The sequence below is a fragment of the Halichoeres trimaculatus genome, unplaced genomic scaffold (assembly GCF_033239565.1).
Source record: "Halichoeres trimaculatus isolate MK-OKI-2021-1 unplaced genomic scaffold, fHalTri1.1 fHalTri1_scaffold_17, whole genome shotgun sequence".
NCBI classification, from domain to species: Eukaryota; Metazoa; Chordata; class Actinopteri; order Labriformes; family Labridae; genus Halichoeres; species Halichoeres trimaculatus.
Genome location: NW_027437195.1, coordinates 2,881,974 through 2,897,316, shown reverse-complemented (window position 1 = coordinate 2,897,316; position 15,343 = coordinate 2,881,974). Strand labels below are relative to the sequence as shown.

At 39.3% G+C, this 15,343-nt stretch overlaps 1 protein-coding gene across 1 annotated transcript; it reads left to right on the top strand.

The window, feature by feature from the left end:
* The first annotated feature begins 4,167 nt into the window (after positions 1-4,167).
* LOC141806732 (G-protein coupled receptor family C group 6 member A-like) lies at positions 4,168-13,856 on the top strand. The gene is made up of 6 exons (XM_074692396.1): positions 4,168-4,334; positions 4,406-4,718; positions 6,702-7,514; positions 9,244-9,453; positions 9,536-9,653; positions 12,934-13,856. The coding sequence occupies exons 1-6, from the start codon at positions 4,168-4,170 to the stop codon at positions 13,854-13,856; spliced, it is 2,544 nt and encodes an 847-aa protein (XP_074548497.1).
* Positions 13,857-15,343: the final 1,487 nt, after the last annotated feature.

The following is a 15,343-nucleotide window of genomic DNA, read 5'->3' as shown; positions in this document are numbered from 1 at the left end:
AGCTTTATTAATTTCCGCGGGGGGTGTTTTTATGAAATACTTCACTTTAATCTGAAATAATAAGACCCCTGCCTGCTTCTTCAATATAAACTTTGACCTGAAATAAAGAAGTAAATTAGACTTAAGATTTGTGATAGGGCTAGGATAATATGCTCTCCTTTCAATTCGATCCTTTTATGAATTTTTGGGGTGCTGATTCAGTTGAAATTGCAATTCTCTGATATTTCTGATTTTCATGATTTTAAGTTGTCTTTTTTTAACACCAGACCACGTTAAATGATGATGATAATGATGATGGTGATAATGATGAGGATGATGTCAACAGACTATATCAGGAGCAATATTTTCCCAAAAAATGCACATCATGTGTGAGTCAGAGAAAAACATTTTGCCCCCCTATTGGATAAAATTGATAAGCTTTTTCAAACTCAGCATATAAACAAAAAAAAAAAAAAAAGGAAACCATTATCAAAAAATTGTAAAACAAAAAATCCAGATACAAATGTGAACCGATTTTTTCTCCCCTAGTCACACTGACTTTTCCTGCTCCACCCCTTTGTCCCACAAACTCACCCATCCTCTGTACATCAGCCTGCTCCGCCTCTTTCTGTGTCTGTACCTGTCCACCTTCTCCTCCAGTTGCATGTATCTTCATACCATCTAAAAGCACAAATTAAGTTTGTTTACACTGCTGTCTTTTACAGCAGCTGAAACTTGTGAGGAGGAAACTTGACATCAGTCACATGAGTGTGTTACTTTGTCATACTGTTTTATCTCAGTCATTCTTTGTGATCAGAGATATTGGGGCCGGTCCATTAGGCCTTTGACAGAATCAATATATTTTCATCAGGGTAATAACTTAGTTAATAACCTAGTCATTTGGGCCTGAACTGATTTTCAAATTATTATTTCATCTCAGATGTAATATTAGTAAACTGTGCATCAGTAGAAGACACTGTGAGGAAGATCTGTTTAACTTGCACTGCAGCGCCACCCTTTGACACACTGTCATGAAGGCATCCTGTTGAAGAGGTGCTCAGTGCTCTGTGACATGTCTGTAATGTGTAACGTTAGTGAATCCTGGTTCTGTCCTGCCAGTCATCTACCAATCAGAGCTAACGTGACCTCACTCCTCATTTTATTGATAGACTCTCAAGTTTGAACAGACCACTGCAGAATAACTGCTGACTGTGGGTTGGAATCAACATTAGCACAAACATTTTAGCTCCTGTCTTAGCCCTTAGCTCGTGCTCTATCTCTCTCCTGTTTAACTTTCTTCTGCTCTTCTGTCCTTTTTCTGTCTGACAGTTAGGCTCCAGTGTCCACCATCACTACAAAATTAATCACAGAAATCATTTTCAGCAGAGAAAAACACAGATCTCTCTTCTCACTGCTAAACGTCATCGGTCAGCGTGGTGTTGTCATAGAGACTTAAAAGGAGCATTTAGTAACAACCTATTTTTGAGCTTGGTTAAGACTGTTTTGCCGTAAACATAAACTGTATAATTGAATAATTAATGGAGGTTCTCTCCCTGACATCACCTGTGTGTTTCTGAAACAGATTTTTGAAGATAATCAGCTTGCGCTGCCATATTGGAAGTGACGTGGGCTTTGGGTCACACCAACAGCCTTAGGGCACCTGTCAGTCATGTGACCTGAGCTGTGCTTCTGATTGGGCAAACTTGCAATTTCAATGTATTTCAAACTGCTGAGTTTGAAAAAAAATCTCCCCCAGTACAGTGTGTGCCGATAGTGAAATTAGAGATCCAGACTGGAGACGTTTTGTGAACCAGGCTGTAGATATGTTTATTTCTGCTGTGAAAACAGCTTTTTTGGCTTGGTGTTTGTAACTTCAGGGATTTCTGGAGCCAGCCTCAGGAGGACACTGGAGAAACAGCAGATTGAGCACTTCAGCATTGTATCATATTTTTAGACCGGAGGTTGCCGCTTGATCGTATATCAATCTGGTCCTGCTTGACCCGATCAGGAAGCTAAGAAGTAGTACCTCCAAACAATCTATACTAGTGCTGATAATCTCAAGTGTGGATTACAATCAGGGATATATCTAGAAGGGAGACGCAACACATGCGTCCACAAAAAAGCAAAACCTATGAAGGCAAACTGCCTACCACATTCTGCATGTGCTGTAAGACATGCTAAAGAAGGAGGAGGAAGAAGTACCCCTTTATTTTGTGAAGGCACAGGACAATCAATGAGCTTTGTAGCATGCTGCCCTCTAGTGGACACCCTGCAAACTGCTGTAACATTACAGTTCTTCTCAATTGTTTAAACACATTTTCTGAAAGTATGCCTCATTCTCTCAGAACTCTACACACAAATTAAAACAACACACTTACAATGGATAAATCCCTTAATTTGCAAAATGAAACTTTACAATCAGAAGAGTGTTACTATTTTAAATGGTGTTTTGTTTTGTAATGACACACAAACCTCCATATGTAGAGACATTGATAAAAGCAGCTGAACACTGATGAGATCAGTGTAAAAACACTATGAGGAATGGACACTCTTCTTCTAAATAAAAACAATGAACACAGTGAACATCCCAACCAACACAAAGCTGAACAGACAGTGGTCTACAGACAAAACAACAGAAGAATTTACTGTAAACAGTCAAATAAAACTATGCTCATCTTTCATGATTGATCAGGAGACTGAGACGTTCCCACTTGAGACCACTTCCTGTTATTAATCTTTCAGATCTGCTACAAACAGTAAAAGGTAAAATACTGTAAATAATTTAAATACTGTGGATACAGAAATACAAAGTAAGAATACATTTTCCAAATGAGCAGACTTTGTTTTCACAGTCCTACAGTCCACAGATCATTCTGTCCTACTGTACTCTCTGAGTCCTGTGTTGACCTGCAGTCCTGCAGTTTTTCACTGAGTAGTTTTTTTTTTATTTTTTTTTTATTTTTTATTTTTTATTTTTTTTAAAGCTGTTCTCAGTTCAGAAAGTCCTGATGATGGATGGTACAGTAAAACTGCTCACATCTGTACCCTTTGCCCAGCCTCCCTCATTGGCAGACCATGGTGGACACCTCTGGCTCTGCCTGTTTCCAGTGTTGTCATCCATCGTTCCAAAACAGAAAAGCTCACCTGTTGTCTTTTTATGCTTAAGCTCTGATTGCTGATTGTAAAAATGTGACAGGAGTTTGCCCATGTGATGAGTCAGAGTGCACAGTAATGTTATTAACTTTAGAATTGTGAATGACAGAGTGTTATTTGTGGGGATAAAAAGAAATTTTCTTCATTACATTGAGCCAAATTCAGAGATCTGTGTGTAGTGTTTTTTTTTAAAGTGTGTTTTAGAAACTGCAGTTTGAGTGTAAAGCAGTAATTGTGTTTGTAGTATAGCAGAATTGTTTCAGATGGTTGGTGCACAGGTCACATGTTGTGGTCACTGTGTCTCAAGTACCAGAATGTGTGTAAGGGATATGTACCTTTCACATCTGAAACGATTTGGTACTGATTCCGGCAATCGGTATCAGTACTCAACGATACCAATTTTTGGTACTTTTTTGTGTTTATATGGTAAAAAGTATCAAATTGTTTAATAATAAAATATCGTTGTTGTTTTTTTATTTTCAATTTAACATATTTATTCTCAAATGTATAACCTGCTGTGTTTATGTCCAGTGTGGAAAATCGCCTTCTCTTCCACTCCTTCACAGTCACAAGGATGCATTTAGGTACCTAAACATGGTACCTTTTAGTTTTATGGGAATTGGTACCAGGTACTTTTTACAGAATTCGGTTGGTACCTATAAAAATACCTAATTTGGTACCCATCCCTCTGTGTGTAAACAACTGATAAAAACTGTAAAATCTTTACAAATCAATTGCAGTTTGTAGAAAAAAGTCCTTGTTGGATGTCAGAGCCTAGAAAGACTGATGCTGTGTCTTGTTTATCTGTGAATAAATCAGAGAAATTCAAATCACCACGATGTTCATGATGGCGTTTTCTAAGGACAGGCTTGTTTCTGTCAGTGCTTTGCATCAAATAACAGGTTCTGAGGATGCAAATGAACCTGCGTGACTTTACCCAGGAGGAAGTTATATGAGAGCAGCTGTCCAGAAGTCTGTTCATTCTGACGAGAGAGGAACATGTGCACTCACATGTTTCCCTCCCGTCTATCCACCATGTCCTCCTACGTGTTCTTCATCATTGCAGGTGCGCTCACCTTGTGTTCAGGGGAGAAGGGTCCTGTGCATGCATACTCACCAGGAGACATCATGATTGGAGGACTCTTCCCTCTTCACATACACACCAACAGAAACACAACACACGGCCCATCCTCCTGCAGTAGGTAAGTGTTTTTCCCCTCACACACGTATGTGGCTGAGCTGACTGGAGTTCACTGTGTGGTTTTTTTTTCAGGTATAACATAGCAGCGTTCCTCCACAGTCAGGTGATGATATACGCCATCAGAGAAATAAACCAGCGCACGCCCAGGGTCCTACCTAACATCACCATCGGATACGACATCTACGACACCTGTGGAGACGTCAGCCTGGCCATCAGAGCAACGCTGCAGCTGCTGAGGGCTCAGTCAGACCCTCAGGCCTGTTTGGTACCTCCAGACTTTCATCCTGCCTTACCTGAATCCAGAACAAAGGCGGTGATCGGGGAAGGGAATTCAGAAGTGTCGATTGCTGTTGCACGGGTTGTTGCTCTGTCCTCTGTCACACAGGTCAGTCTTTGGTTACTGCTCATTTATTTGTCTAACAATAATAATCCATTGTAACCAGTGGCGTAGCCAGAAATCAACCTGCAGCAGGTCCTGGTAAAAAAGTGAACACAATGAATTTCATAAATGGTGGATATTAAATATGTATTAAAATAGGCAGATATGAAATGAATGAAGAGATCAGGAATGCAAACAACTTATTAAGTCAATTTAACCCTTTGGCTCACAAGCAGTTTCTGGTCAGTCTTTGTTTTTGTCACTGTCTTCTTATCTTTCTTTGTAAAGGGAAGAACTGCACCTTTATAGATTTAAGACAACCATGGCTATATGCTAACTCAATTATGTCCTCATGCAGTGTAAGGAAATTTAAAAGCCATAAATCATTAGACAGAAAGAAAAACTTGAACTGAATTTTTCAGATTTTATTCTTGCAAAAATTAGAAAACAAGGAATTAGTGTTTACAACACATTTCAGATACCCTCAACCTAAGGAACACAGAAAGAGTACTGGTGATGGCACAGCATTCAAAGAATATACAAATTGTGATGTTTGGATTATTTTTACTCACCCTGGACTCATTTTTCACTGCATTATGGTCATACACCTCAATGGGCTCAGGTGAAATTCAAAGGATTTTTGGAGCGTGAATACAGGGTGTGTGTCAATCATTCAGGGCTTGCTGACAGCAAGAGAAAGTTTTTTTTTTTTTTTTTGTAGTTTTTACAGAATTTAGCCGGAACACCTTGGTGTATTTTCTTATTTTCTTTTGATGAAATTCTCCATCTTCTATGGTGTGTTTAGAAATGTTTCTGGCATCACTCTACTTGAGGTACGCTCTAAAACTTGAAAATTTGACAATTAAGTCAGTCTTTTTCAGTTCTTGGGTTAGACAAATGGTTTGTAAATGCCAGTCATTTCAAAATAAGCAGTATTTGGGTATGCTGGCAAGTTTGGGTTCCAGAGAACAGATTTAAACCCGTTTCCACCAAGCGGTTCAGTTCGGTTCATCCCACTGACTAATCCCAGGACAGATCCCCGATAACCGTCCTGTACCGTCCCACTCTATGGGACCCTTCTATTGAGGTGCCGTACTAAACCAAACTGATCCTAGAAGGTGGAGCTACAACACTGCAGACCATTGATTGGTCAAAAGAATCATCATTTCCTGTGTGACAGCTAGGGATGGGTACCTTTCACATTTGAAACAATTCAGTACCATTGCCCGGTACCTGGCAACCGGTACCTGTACTCAACAGTACCAATTTTCAGTAATGATAAAAAATATCATTTATTTAATGATAAAATCTATTATTTTCAATTTACAATATTTATTCTTCCACTCCCTCATATTCACAAGGATGCATTTAGGTACCTAAACATGGTACCTATTGATTTACATGAATCCCAGTACTTTTGGCAGAATTCAGTCGATACCTCAAAAAGAACCTAATTTGGTAACCATCCCTAGTGACAGCAGCTGCTGTATTTCTCAAACAGGACCAGACTGATCCAATCCATACCAAACCGTACTGATAAAGCCCTTTTTCCACCAAACAGGGCTGGTGGAAAACAGGGCTTTATTAAAAAAAAAGAAAGCAGCTTGATTGGTTGGGGCCCAGGCACAGCCAGGCCTATGCATAAATACACCACTGATTGAAATTAAAAGAGGACGACTACTGATTGTATGTATGTTTACAGTCTTTGACACCTCTACCCATCAGCCAAAGTGATTTTAAATAGCCCAGCATCAAAAATGGCAGGCTTCATGGTGACACCAGAAAAGCTTTCAGTCTTGTCCAAAAGGTGATAAAAAGACATAAAAGCATGAAAAACAGTATTACAACATATACTTTGTGTGCAGTGAGTGGAAGAGATGTGCAGTTTTTTTAAGTATGTATTCACATTTGCTTACAACAAGGGTTTCCATTATTATCTACACAAACCTCATGCAGAACTTTTCTAACTGGCTGATCATGTTTTTACAGATAAGTTATGCATCAACCAGCCAGCTCCTCAGCAGGAAGTTGAAGTTCCCCACTTTTTTGCGAACGATATCCAGCGATGAATATCAGACAATGGCCATTGCTGAGCTGGTGGAGAAGTTTAACTGGAAGACAGTGGCTATTGTAGGAAGTTACGATGCGTACGGGAAGTATGGCAGTGATAATCTTTTGGACATCTTCAGGAAAACGGATGTCTGCATTGAATTCACTGAAATCCTGCCAGATTACTTCAATCAGAACATTGACAAAGCTAACAAGAGGCTTGATGAGCTGGTGAGCAGCATTAACAAATCCTCCGCTGAGGCCATCGTCCTGTTCACCAAACAATCCAACGTCTACGTCATCATGAAAGCAGCAGTCGAACACAAACTCAACAGAACTTGGATTGCCAGTGATAGCTGGTCCACCTCTTCAAAGATCGCTTCACTTCCCGGCATTGAGTTGGCAGGCCAGGTTTTTGGATTCATCTCGAAGAGGAATGAAGTTCCTGGTTTTAAAGACTATGTCCTTTCCATGTTCAATGGAACCTCCAATGCCATCCTGAAGCATTACCTGACCCTTTATCCACCCTGCTTCAACCAGTCAGAGCCGAACAGGGAAACTAACTGCTCACGGACAAACAGCCAACAAGGATCAACGCACTGTATGGACGTGGAATCCTTGGCAAATTACATTGACCAGGATCTATCATTCAACACCTACTTAGCGGTCAAAGTGATTGCTGAGGGTCTGAGACGCCTGCTCCAGTGTGACAGCCGCCGCTGCAAACGTGACACCAAATTCACAGCTTTGGAGGTAAATTTAACGGTCCTCTCTGATATAAACCTTCCTGGGATATAAATCCTAGGGTAGAAACAATATGCTTTTCTCCTGATTTGATTCTTCTTTTGAGATGCTTATTCAAATACAACGCACGCTATTCACGATTTTTACAATTTTTAGTTCACTTCTTTAACACCACACAAAGTGAAAAAGCTGAATGATGATGATGATGATGATATCTACAGACTATATCAGGAGACATATTTTCCCAAAACTGAACATCACATGTGAGTCAGTTTTTAAGATTTATTCAAGGGATCTGACATCTCAACTTTTTCCAATCCAGCTTATAAACAAAGACCAAAATGAAGGATTTAGATTTGAAGAAAAAAAAAAAAAGAGAGAGAGAGTCTGGGCTGTGGCTCAGCGGTAGAGCTATTGTCTCTCAGTTGGAAGGTTGGGGGATCCCAGCTCCTGAAGCCACATGCCAAAGTGTCCTTGAGCAAGACACTGAATTCCAAATTGCTCCCACTGTTGGTCAGTGGTGTGTGGAACTAGATGGTTGATTAGATTAAAAACAGAAACAAATGATAGTTTCTCCCTAGAACTCCCACTACCATCAGTGTTTGCACGTGGTGTGATTGAAGCGCTTTGAGTGGTCAGAAAGACTAGAAAAGGGCTATGTAAGTACTGCTTCATTCACCAGTTATTACCTGTTTGACTTAATCATGGACTACGGTGGTGTGCACAGGTGATCACACCCTCCACTTGGCCCAATTGTTGAAAAACACGTGTCCTTAAGCGCTCTGTAGGTAGCTTAAATGTGTCTGAAAGTGCCCTCTTAGGAACCAAAACGCACGGAACTGCCCCCTTGGCTGGTCAAAACACGATGAACTGTCCTCTTGAGGCGCAAAACTTAGTTAAAGTGCCTGTGAAAACACGGTTGGATGGACACAATTTAAGCCCCGTTACCACCAAGCAGTTCACTTTGGACCTGTACGGTTTGGTACGAGTTGGATCGGTGAGCCTAAGCGGCATGTAAGCCGGAACCAGTTACATAACAGCATTACCCCATGGCAGCGCAACACAACGTATCCCACTAATAAATCCAACAAAGAAGACAAACGCGACAAAGTAAACAAAGAGGAACAATGAAGACATCCAGCAATTTGTCTTCTTTGTGATTGGCATGTGGCTCTTTGATACAAAGAACAATCAAACTTTGTTTCAGAGAAGGCTGTGTGCCACCAGGAGAAATACAGCAGCTGCTGTCACACAGGAAGTGACCATTCTTTCCACCAGTTGTATTTAAATATCTAGGGTGCCAATTGAAGGGTACAGGGACAGAGCAGTTAGGTTTGGTTATTTGGGGGTCTGTCCCAGGATTAGTCAGTGAAAATACCATAAAATGCGTGCCATCCTGAGACGAACTGAACTAAACCATTCAGTTGAAACGGGCTATAGTGTCTTCTTCAGTGGTGAGAACCCTCTGCTTATTACTTTTTTTTCTTTCTTACTTTATTCTATTTTTTTTTACTCCTGCGGTTCAAAAAGTTTGTGCCTTCCACTCATGGGCAGTTTAATCAAAGAAAAGCCATGATAGCCACTCTTGATGGCTTGAGGACCATATTTTGAAGCCTTGCATTCAGCAGCTGCCATCTAATCTCTTTGGTTTGAAAAGTGATCGTATCTGAGGAAGAAAATGTTTGATTGTTGAACATACTGTGTGCTGACGGTCTTTTCTTCCTGTTTGTTTTTACAGCTTCTTTTGGAAATCAAAAAGGTCAACTTCACCGTGAGCAATACACACATAGACTTTGACTCCCATGGGGACCCCAGTTTAGGGTATGATGTGGTCTTTTGGGACATGGCTGAATCTCAAGATGAATGGCTGAAAATGATTGGAGACTACTGGCCACGTGGAAAGATAAATGTCCCAGATGAACTTGTTAAAAAAATGGGCAGTGTGCTGGTAAGGTCAATCGATACAATCAGACTTTTATTCCCTGAAGCAGGTCACACATCTTATGAATGAATGCTTCCTTTTTTCATAGGTAACGACTTACAACTGCTCAAAAACATGTAAACCAGGGCAGGAACTGAAACTGCAAGGCAAGAAATGCTGCAGGCACTGTGTCCCCTGTGCAGATGGAGAGTTTTCTCCTGGAAACGGTACGGTATTTTAACCTCTAACAGAGCGATAAGGTTTGAAGGAAACACACAGATACCTTCTAATACTTCCTGATACGTGATAATACAGTGCATGTCCATATAATACGTACTACATGATTGCTACAATTTGATCCACAACTTTAAGATGTGATATGATAAATGTAAACAAACTGATATATAATACAATAGAACTACATCATATATTAAAGTATAATGTGTGAGCAGTTGAATTAGATTTTCCATAGAGTGAGCCTTTGGAAACGAAGTCCCTCACCAGCTCTGCTGCTGTTGCCTTTCTCGCCATCACAGATAAGGGTTGGTATAAAAAAAATCTGCTTTAAACTTGTTAAACCAACACATACAATTTTTTTTTCATAATGTGTAGTTTGCATTTTTGTTGGTGTCCTGATATTTTATACGACCTTTCCAACCTTTTTTTTAACCATTTAAAGAACTATTAAACTGTCAAATGGTGTAACCACAAAAGCATGAAAAGTATTAAATAATTCACCTTCCTAGAAGTAATGCAAGTGTTCTGACAAAATAAGCTTTTTTGTTATGAAGTGTCATCTTAAAGTAAATTTAAAACATTTTATTTCTAAACTTGATAATATGGCTTTTGTTGTACTTAGTAAGTCAGTACTCTGTAGACAGTAATGTTTTTGGGTCAGTTGGTTTAAAGTCATTTTAAGGTATTTTATTTTATTTTATTTAAATTATTTTTTTAACAGTGTAGTAGCCTGAGAAAACCATATTCATAGGAAATTTTGGGGCAGATTTTGTTTTAATGAAAAACCTTGTTTCAGTCACACGTCTTTCACCCATATACATATTTAGACTGTACCTGAACTCCTTTCTGTGGATCCATTTGTTGTGATGTGTATGAACTGGTAGCCCCTGGTGCTGCTCTAAGTTTCCTAGATTAGCAACTGTTTTCAAGGGGGTTAGACCAAGTTTTCACTGCCACACAATCAATACAACACAATTCAATAGGATACAACAGGGATTCCCAAACTGTGAGCCATGACCCCTGGTGGGCTGCAAAAGAATTGTGAGTGGGCCAACAAATCACTTTGTGTGTGGGTGGGGTGGAAGTTAATATATGAACATAAAAATATACAAAAAGTTTCAAATTTTAAAACTCAGTAACATTGAAAATGATTTATCATTTTCAAATCTTTTTAAATATATTTTCTTTCTTTCTTCCTTTCTTTCTTTCTTTCTTTCTTTCTTTCTTTCTTTCTTTCTTTCTTTCTTTCTTTCTTTCTTTCTTTCTTTCTTTCTTTCTTTCCTCCTCTCTTTCTTTCTTTCTTTCTTTCTTTTTTTAAGAATTAGACATGTGACAAGCAAATGAGACAGGAACTTTTGTTGTTATTGGCCGTAGCACTTTGCAGCAGGATTACATTGCAGTATTCATTTCAGTCCTTCATGTTCAATCTTTAGTAAAAGAATGAAAGAAGTGCTCTGAGAATGCATCATATGGACTCCATTATGCCATTATGGCCAAATTTATGGTGTCGGGGGTTGGCTGCCAGAATTTTTGAGACTTGAAAGTGGGCCCTGATTTGGTAAAGGTTGGACACTACTGGAAAACAACAACATCCATGGGTGGTCCCTGACTCAATTTATGAACAAATCTACTCCTAACATGATTTGCTCTGCAAATCTTGGAGCTTTTAGATTGAAGTCAACTTGTTGACACAGGTATGTTGATAAGCAGTGTTGGGCAAATTACTTTAAAAAAGTTGTAAGTTATAGTTACTTGTTACTTTCCCAAAAAAGTAATTGAATTAGTAACTGAATTACTCTTTCATCAATATAATTAATAGGGGAAAGTAATTTTTGGGTTACTTAATTTAAAAACCTTCAATTTTGCCAAAGAATTTAGTTCTACATTGAATTAGTGTTCGTATCCTGACGTTAATGTAGAGTCTATACTTCCTAAAAATGCCAGTTTTCACCCAACAGACTGCTCCTGATGCTCCAGACTTGTGCATATAGCTCCTGCCTATGTCTGACTAAGTGAGCCAGATTGTATATGCTCCCAATTTAGGAGGAATTTAAACCTGTCTGCCACTCTCCTCCCTTATTTTTGAGTCTGGTCCTGTCAGCTTTAATGTCTTTCAAGTTAAAACAAGTCAGTTATTTGTGCCTTACATTCAAACCTGGAAAAGCATCCACCCCTCTCCCTGGAGTTGGTTTAATCCAAAAACGCTGCAGGATATCCTCTCTGACTGCAGGTTACACAGACACACACAGGTGGCTGTGTGATATTTGTTTCTGAAAAGTTTTCTTTAGCATCAGCTCTTTGTTAAAGACGTGTCAACATGATTGTTCTCATCATTACTTGTGTGTGGCCTTTCCTCGTATTTATTTGAAGTTCCTCTCTTGTTCCATTTGTACTCAGAAGTCGGAATTTATGAGTTCAGAGTGGGAATGCCCCCCGAGGTCGGAATTTCTGACTTGTAAGTCGGAGCACCCACACCACCCCTGAGTTTCCAGTTGGAAATTCCGAGTTTGGGTGTGAAGAGTGATTAAGCTCCTGTTTTATTCTTTTTATTTAAGAATCTCTGTCTTGTTTGTCCCGATAAATCAGCCATAGAGAAAGTATTATTCCATGTTTATATACAGAAATATTGCTGTTAAGGCAAGTTTTTCTGACTTAGCAACTGGAATGCTGAATTCGGAGATGACATCACTCCAACTCCCGACTTCCCAGTTCTGAGTACAAATGGAACACAGCAATAGTAGCGCGTCTCGTTTCACTGTACGTAACGATAACAGTGTTGCAACGTTTGAAATGGTAATTAATTAGATTACCCATTATTGGAAAAAGTAACAGCGTTCATGACATCGTTATTTTCAACACTGTTAATCCTAGCACTGTTGATAAGTAAGCATTTTGTTACACGGATAGATTTGAACACAAATTAAAAAAACAAGGAGAGGGGCAGAGGGAGAAAATAAGTTGTGTGTGATGGGCTGTGTGTGTATTCATGTGTCTGTGTGCATGTTAGTGATGATGTGTAGACACTGGTAAACTACCTGTTCTGGTTTTTCCAGTGTTGCATTAATTTGCATTAAAAGTACCACAGACTTCACTCTCACACTGTTTCTCTGTGATGGTGTCTGAATGCTGTATTTTTAGAACTTCCTTATTTGTGTATTAGAAAAACAAATGTACCAGTGTAATTGTCACATGGTAATTTCCAAAGAAATATATAGACTAACATGTTTTTCATGTCCTTATTCAGTTGACTGTATATTCCTGTTTCTTTAGGTGCAAAGTGTGAAAGCTGTGAAGAGAAGATCTCCTCTCCAATGAAGGATACCTGTCTGGACAAAAAAGAGAAGTTTGTGCTCTGGTCAGATCCCTTCATCATTATTTTGACTTGTTTGTCAGGTTTTGGGATCATCGTCGTCATGGTGTTTGCTGTTTTGTTTACGATCTATCGCAGCACTCCCATTGTTAAGGCTGTTGGAGGTTACTTGTCTTTCCTGGAGCTTTTGTCTTTGCTCTTCTGCTTCTGTCTGGCGTTTACCTTCCTTGGAAAACCCACCAAAATCCGCTGCAGTGTGGGTCTGCCTTTCTTTGGCATTTCCTTTTCCCTCTGCATCTCCTGCATTCTGGCCAACCTGCTCCAGATCCTAGTGGGTTTCAGCTTTAAGACAGAGTTAGGCTCCTGGGTGAAGAGGCTCAACAAGCCCATGGTGTTGGTGCTTATCATTTCTGGGATTCAGGTGGGGCTCTGTGTGCCCTGGTTCTACTTCTATCCCCCATGTCCTCATGACAAGGTTTTACAGAAAGAGATCCTGAAGCAGTGTACCAATGGCTCCACTGCATTCTTTGTCTCAATGCTGGGCTACAGCACTGCCCTGGCTGTAACTTGTTTCATTTTTGCATATAAGGGCAAACAGCTGCCAGATTTGTACAAAAACGCGAGTCTGATCAGCACCAGTATGATGCTGTTTTTGATTGTTTGGATCCTCATCATCCCGATTGACATCGGCACGTTTGGAGAGTACAGGCGGTCCATTCAGAGTGTAGCCATCCTCGTTTTCAGCTACAGCATCCTCTGCTGTCACCTGGCCCCAAAGTGTTACATCATGTTGTTCAGGAAAGAGATTAATAATGAAAGGGCCATTACTGAGTACATCAGGAAGCATTATGAGCGCAAAGATATCCCTGTGGTGAAGTCATAACCTCTTATACACATACAGTGGGGAAAAAAAGTGTTTGATACACAGCAGGTTTTGCAAAATTTCCCACTTACAGAGAATGAAAAGGTCTATAATTTTTATCCTTGGTACACTTCAACTTTGAGAAAAAGAATCTAAAAAAATCCAGAGATGTCTGTTGTATGATTTTTAAATGATCAGTCAGCATTTGATTGAATCAAATAAGTATTTATTACACTGGAAAAATAGAACTTAATACTGGGTACAGAAACTTTTGTTTGCAGTTACAGTGGTCAGAAATTTTCTGTATTTCTGGACCAGGTTTGTACACACTGCAGCAGGGATTCTGGTCCACTCCTCTGTGCAGATCTTCTCCAGATCTTCAGGTTTTTGGGATGTCACTTTTAGCTCCCTCCAAAGATTTTCTGTTGGGTTCAGGTCTGGGCCACTCCAGGACCTTGATCTGCTTCAGCAGCCACTCCTTAGTTGCCCTGGCTGTGTGTTTGGGGTCATTGTCAGGCTGGAAGACCCAGCTACGACCCATCTTCAGTGTTCTTGTGAAGGGAAGGAGGTTGTTGCCCAAAATGTCACAGTACATGGCCCCCATTCGCCCACCCTCAATACGGTGCAGTTGTCCTGTCTTTGCAGAGACAGAACAATGTCTCAGCAAAAACAGTTGTCCGAAGGCGTTCTATTTCTCCGTTGAATCAAATACTTTTTTATTGCAATAAAATGCAAATTATTTAAAAATCATATGATGTGCTTTCCTGGATTTTTTTGTTTCTTTCTCTCAAAGCTGAAATGTACCTCGGATAAAATGACAGACTTCTTTAGAAGTAAAAAAAAACCCTTCAAAATCTGCAGTTCATCAGATACTTATTTTCTCCACTGTAAGTACATGGGTTGAACAAAAAGGTGACACCAACATTTGACTGCAATTTTAAAAAGACACACACAGAGTATCTTTAAATAAATCTATCTATCTATCTATCTATCTATACATATATATATATATATATATATATGTGTGTGTGTGTGTGTGTGTGTGTGTGTGTGTGTGTGTGTGTGTATATATATATATATAGAAGTGTGTGTATATATATATAAAAGTGTGTTTGTATATACACACACAAACACACACACAGAAATATATATATATATATATATATATATGGATATATATATACACACACACACACACACACACACACACACACACACACACACACACACACACATACACACACACAAATAAAAACAAAAGTAAAATGTTTTACATTGTGACAGAGTTGCAGCAAACACTGAGTAGTTCAAGTTTAACACAAATTGTACACAGACGTGTAACTCCCATGACTCGAAAAAAAAAAATCAAACTAACTAAAAAAATGTTATTGTCATTATATTTGCTTGGTAATGTTATTCACTAATGTGGTAAACATCCAGCCTCAACAGGTTTTAAAGGTGTGTCTACACTATGTAAGAATAATACTTGTGTTTGAGAAGCATTACTA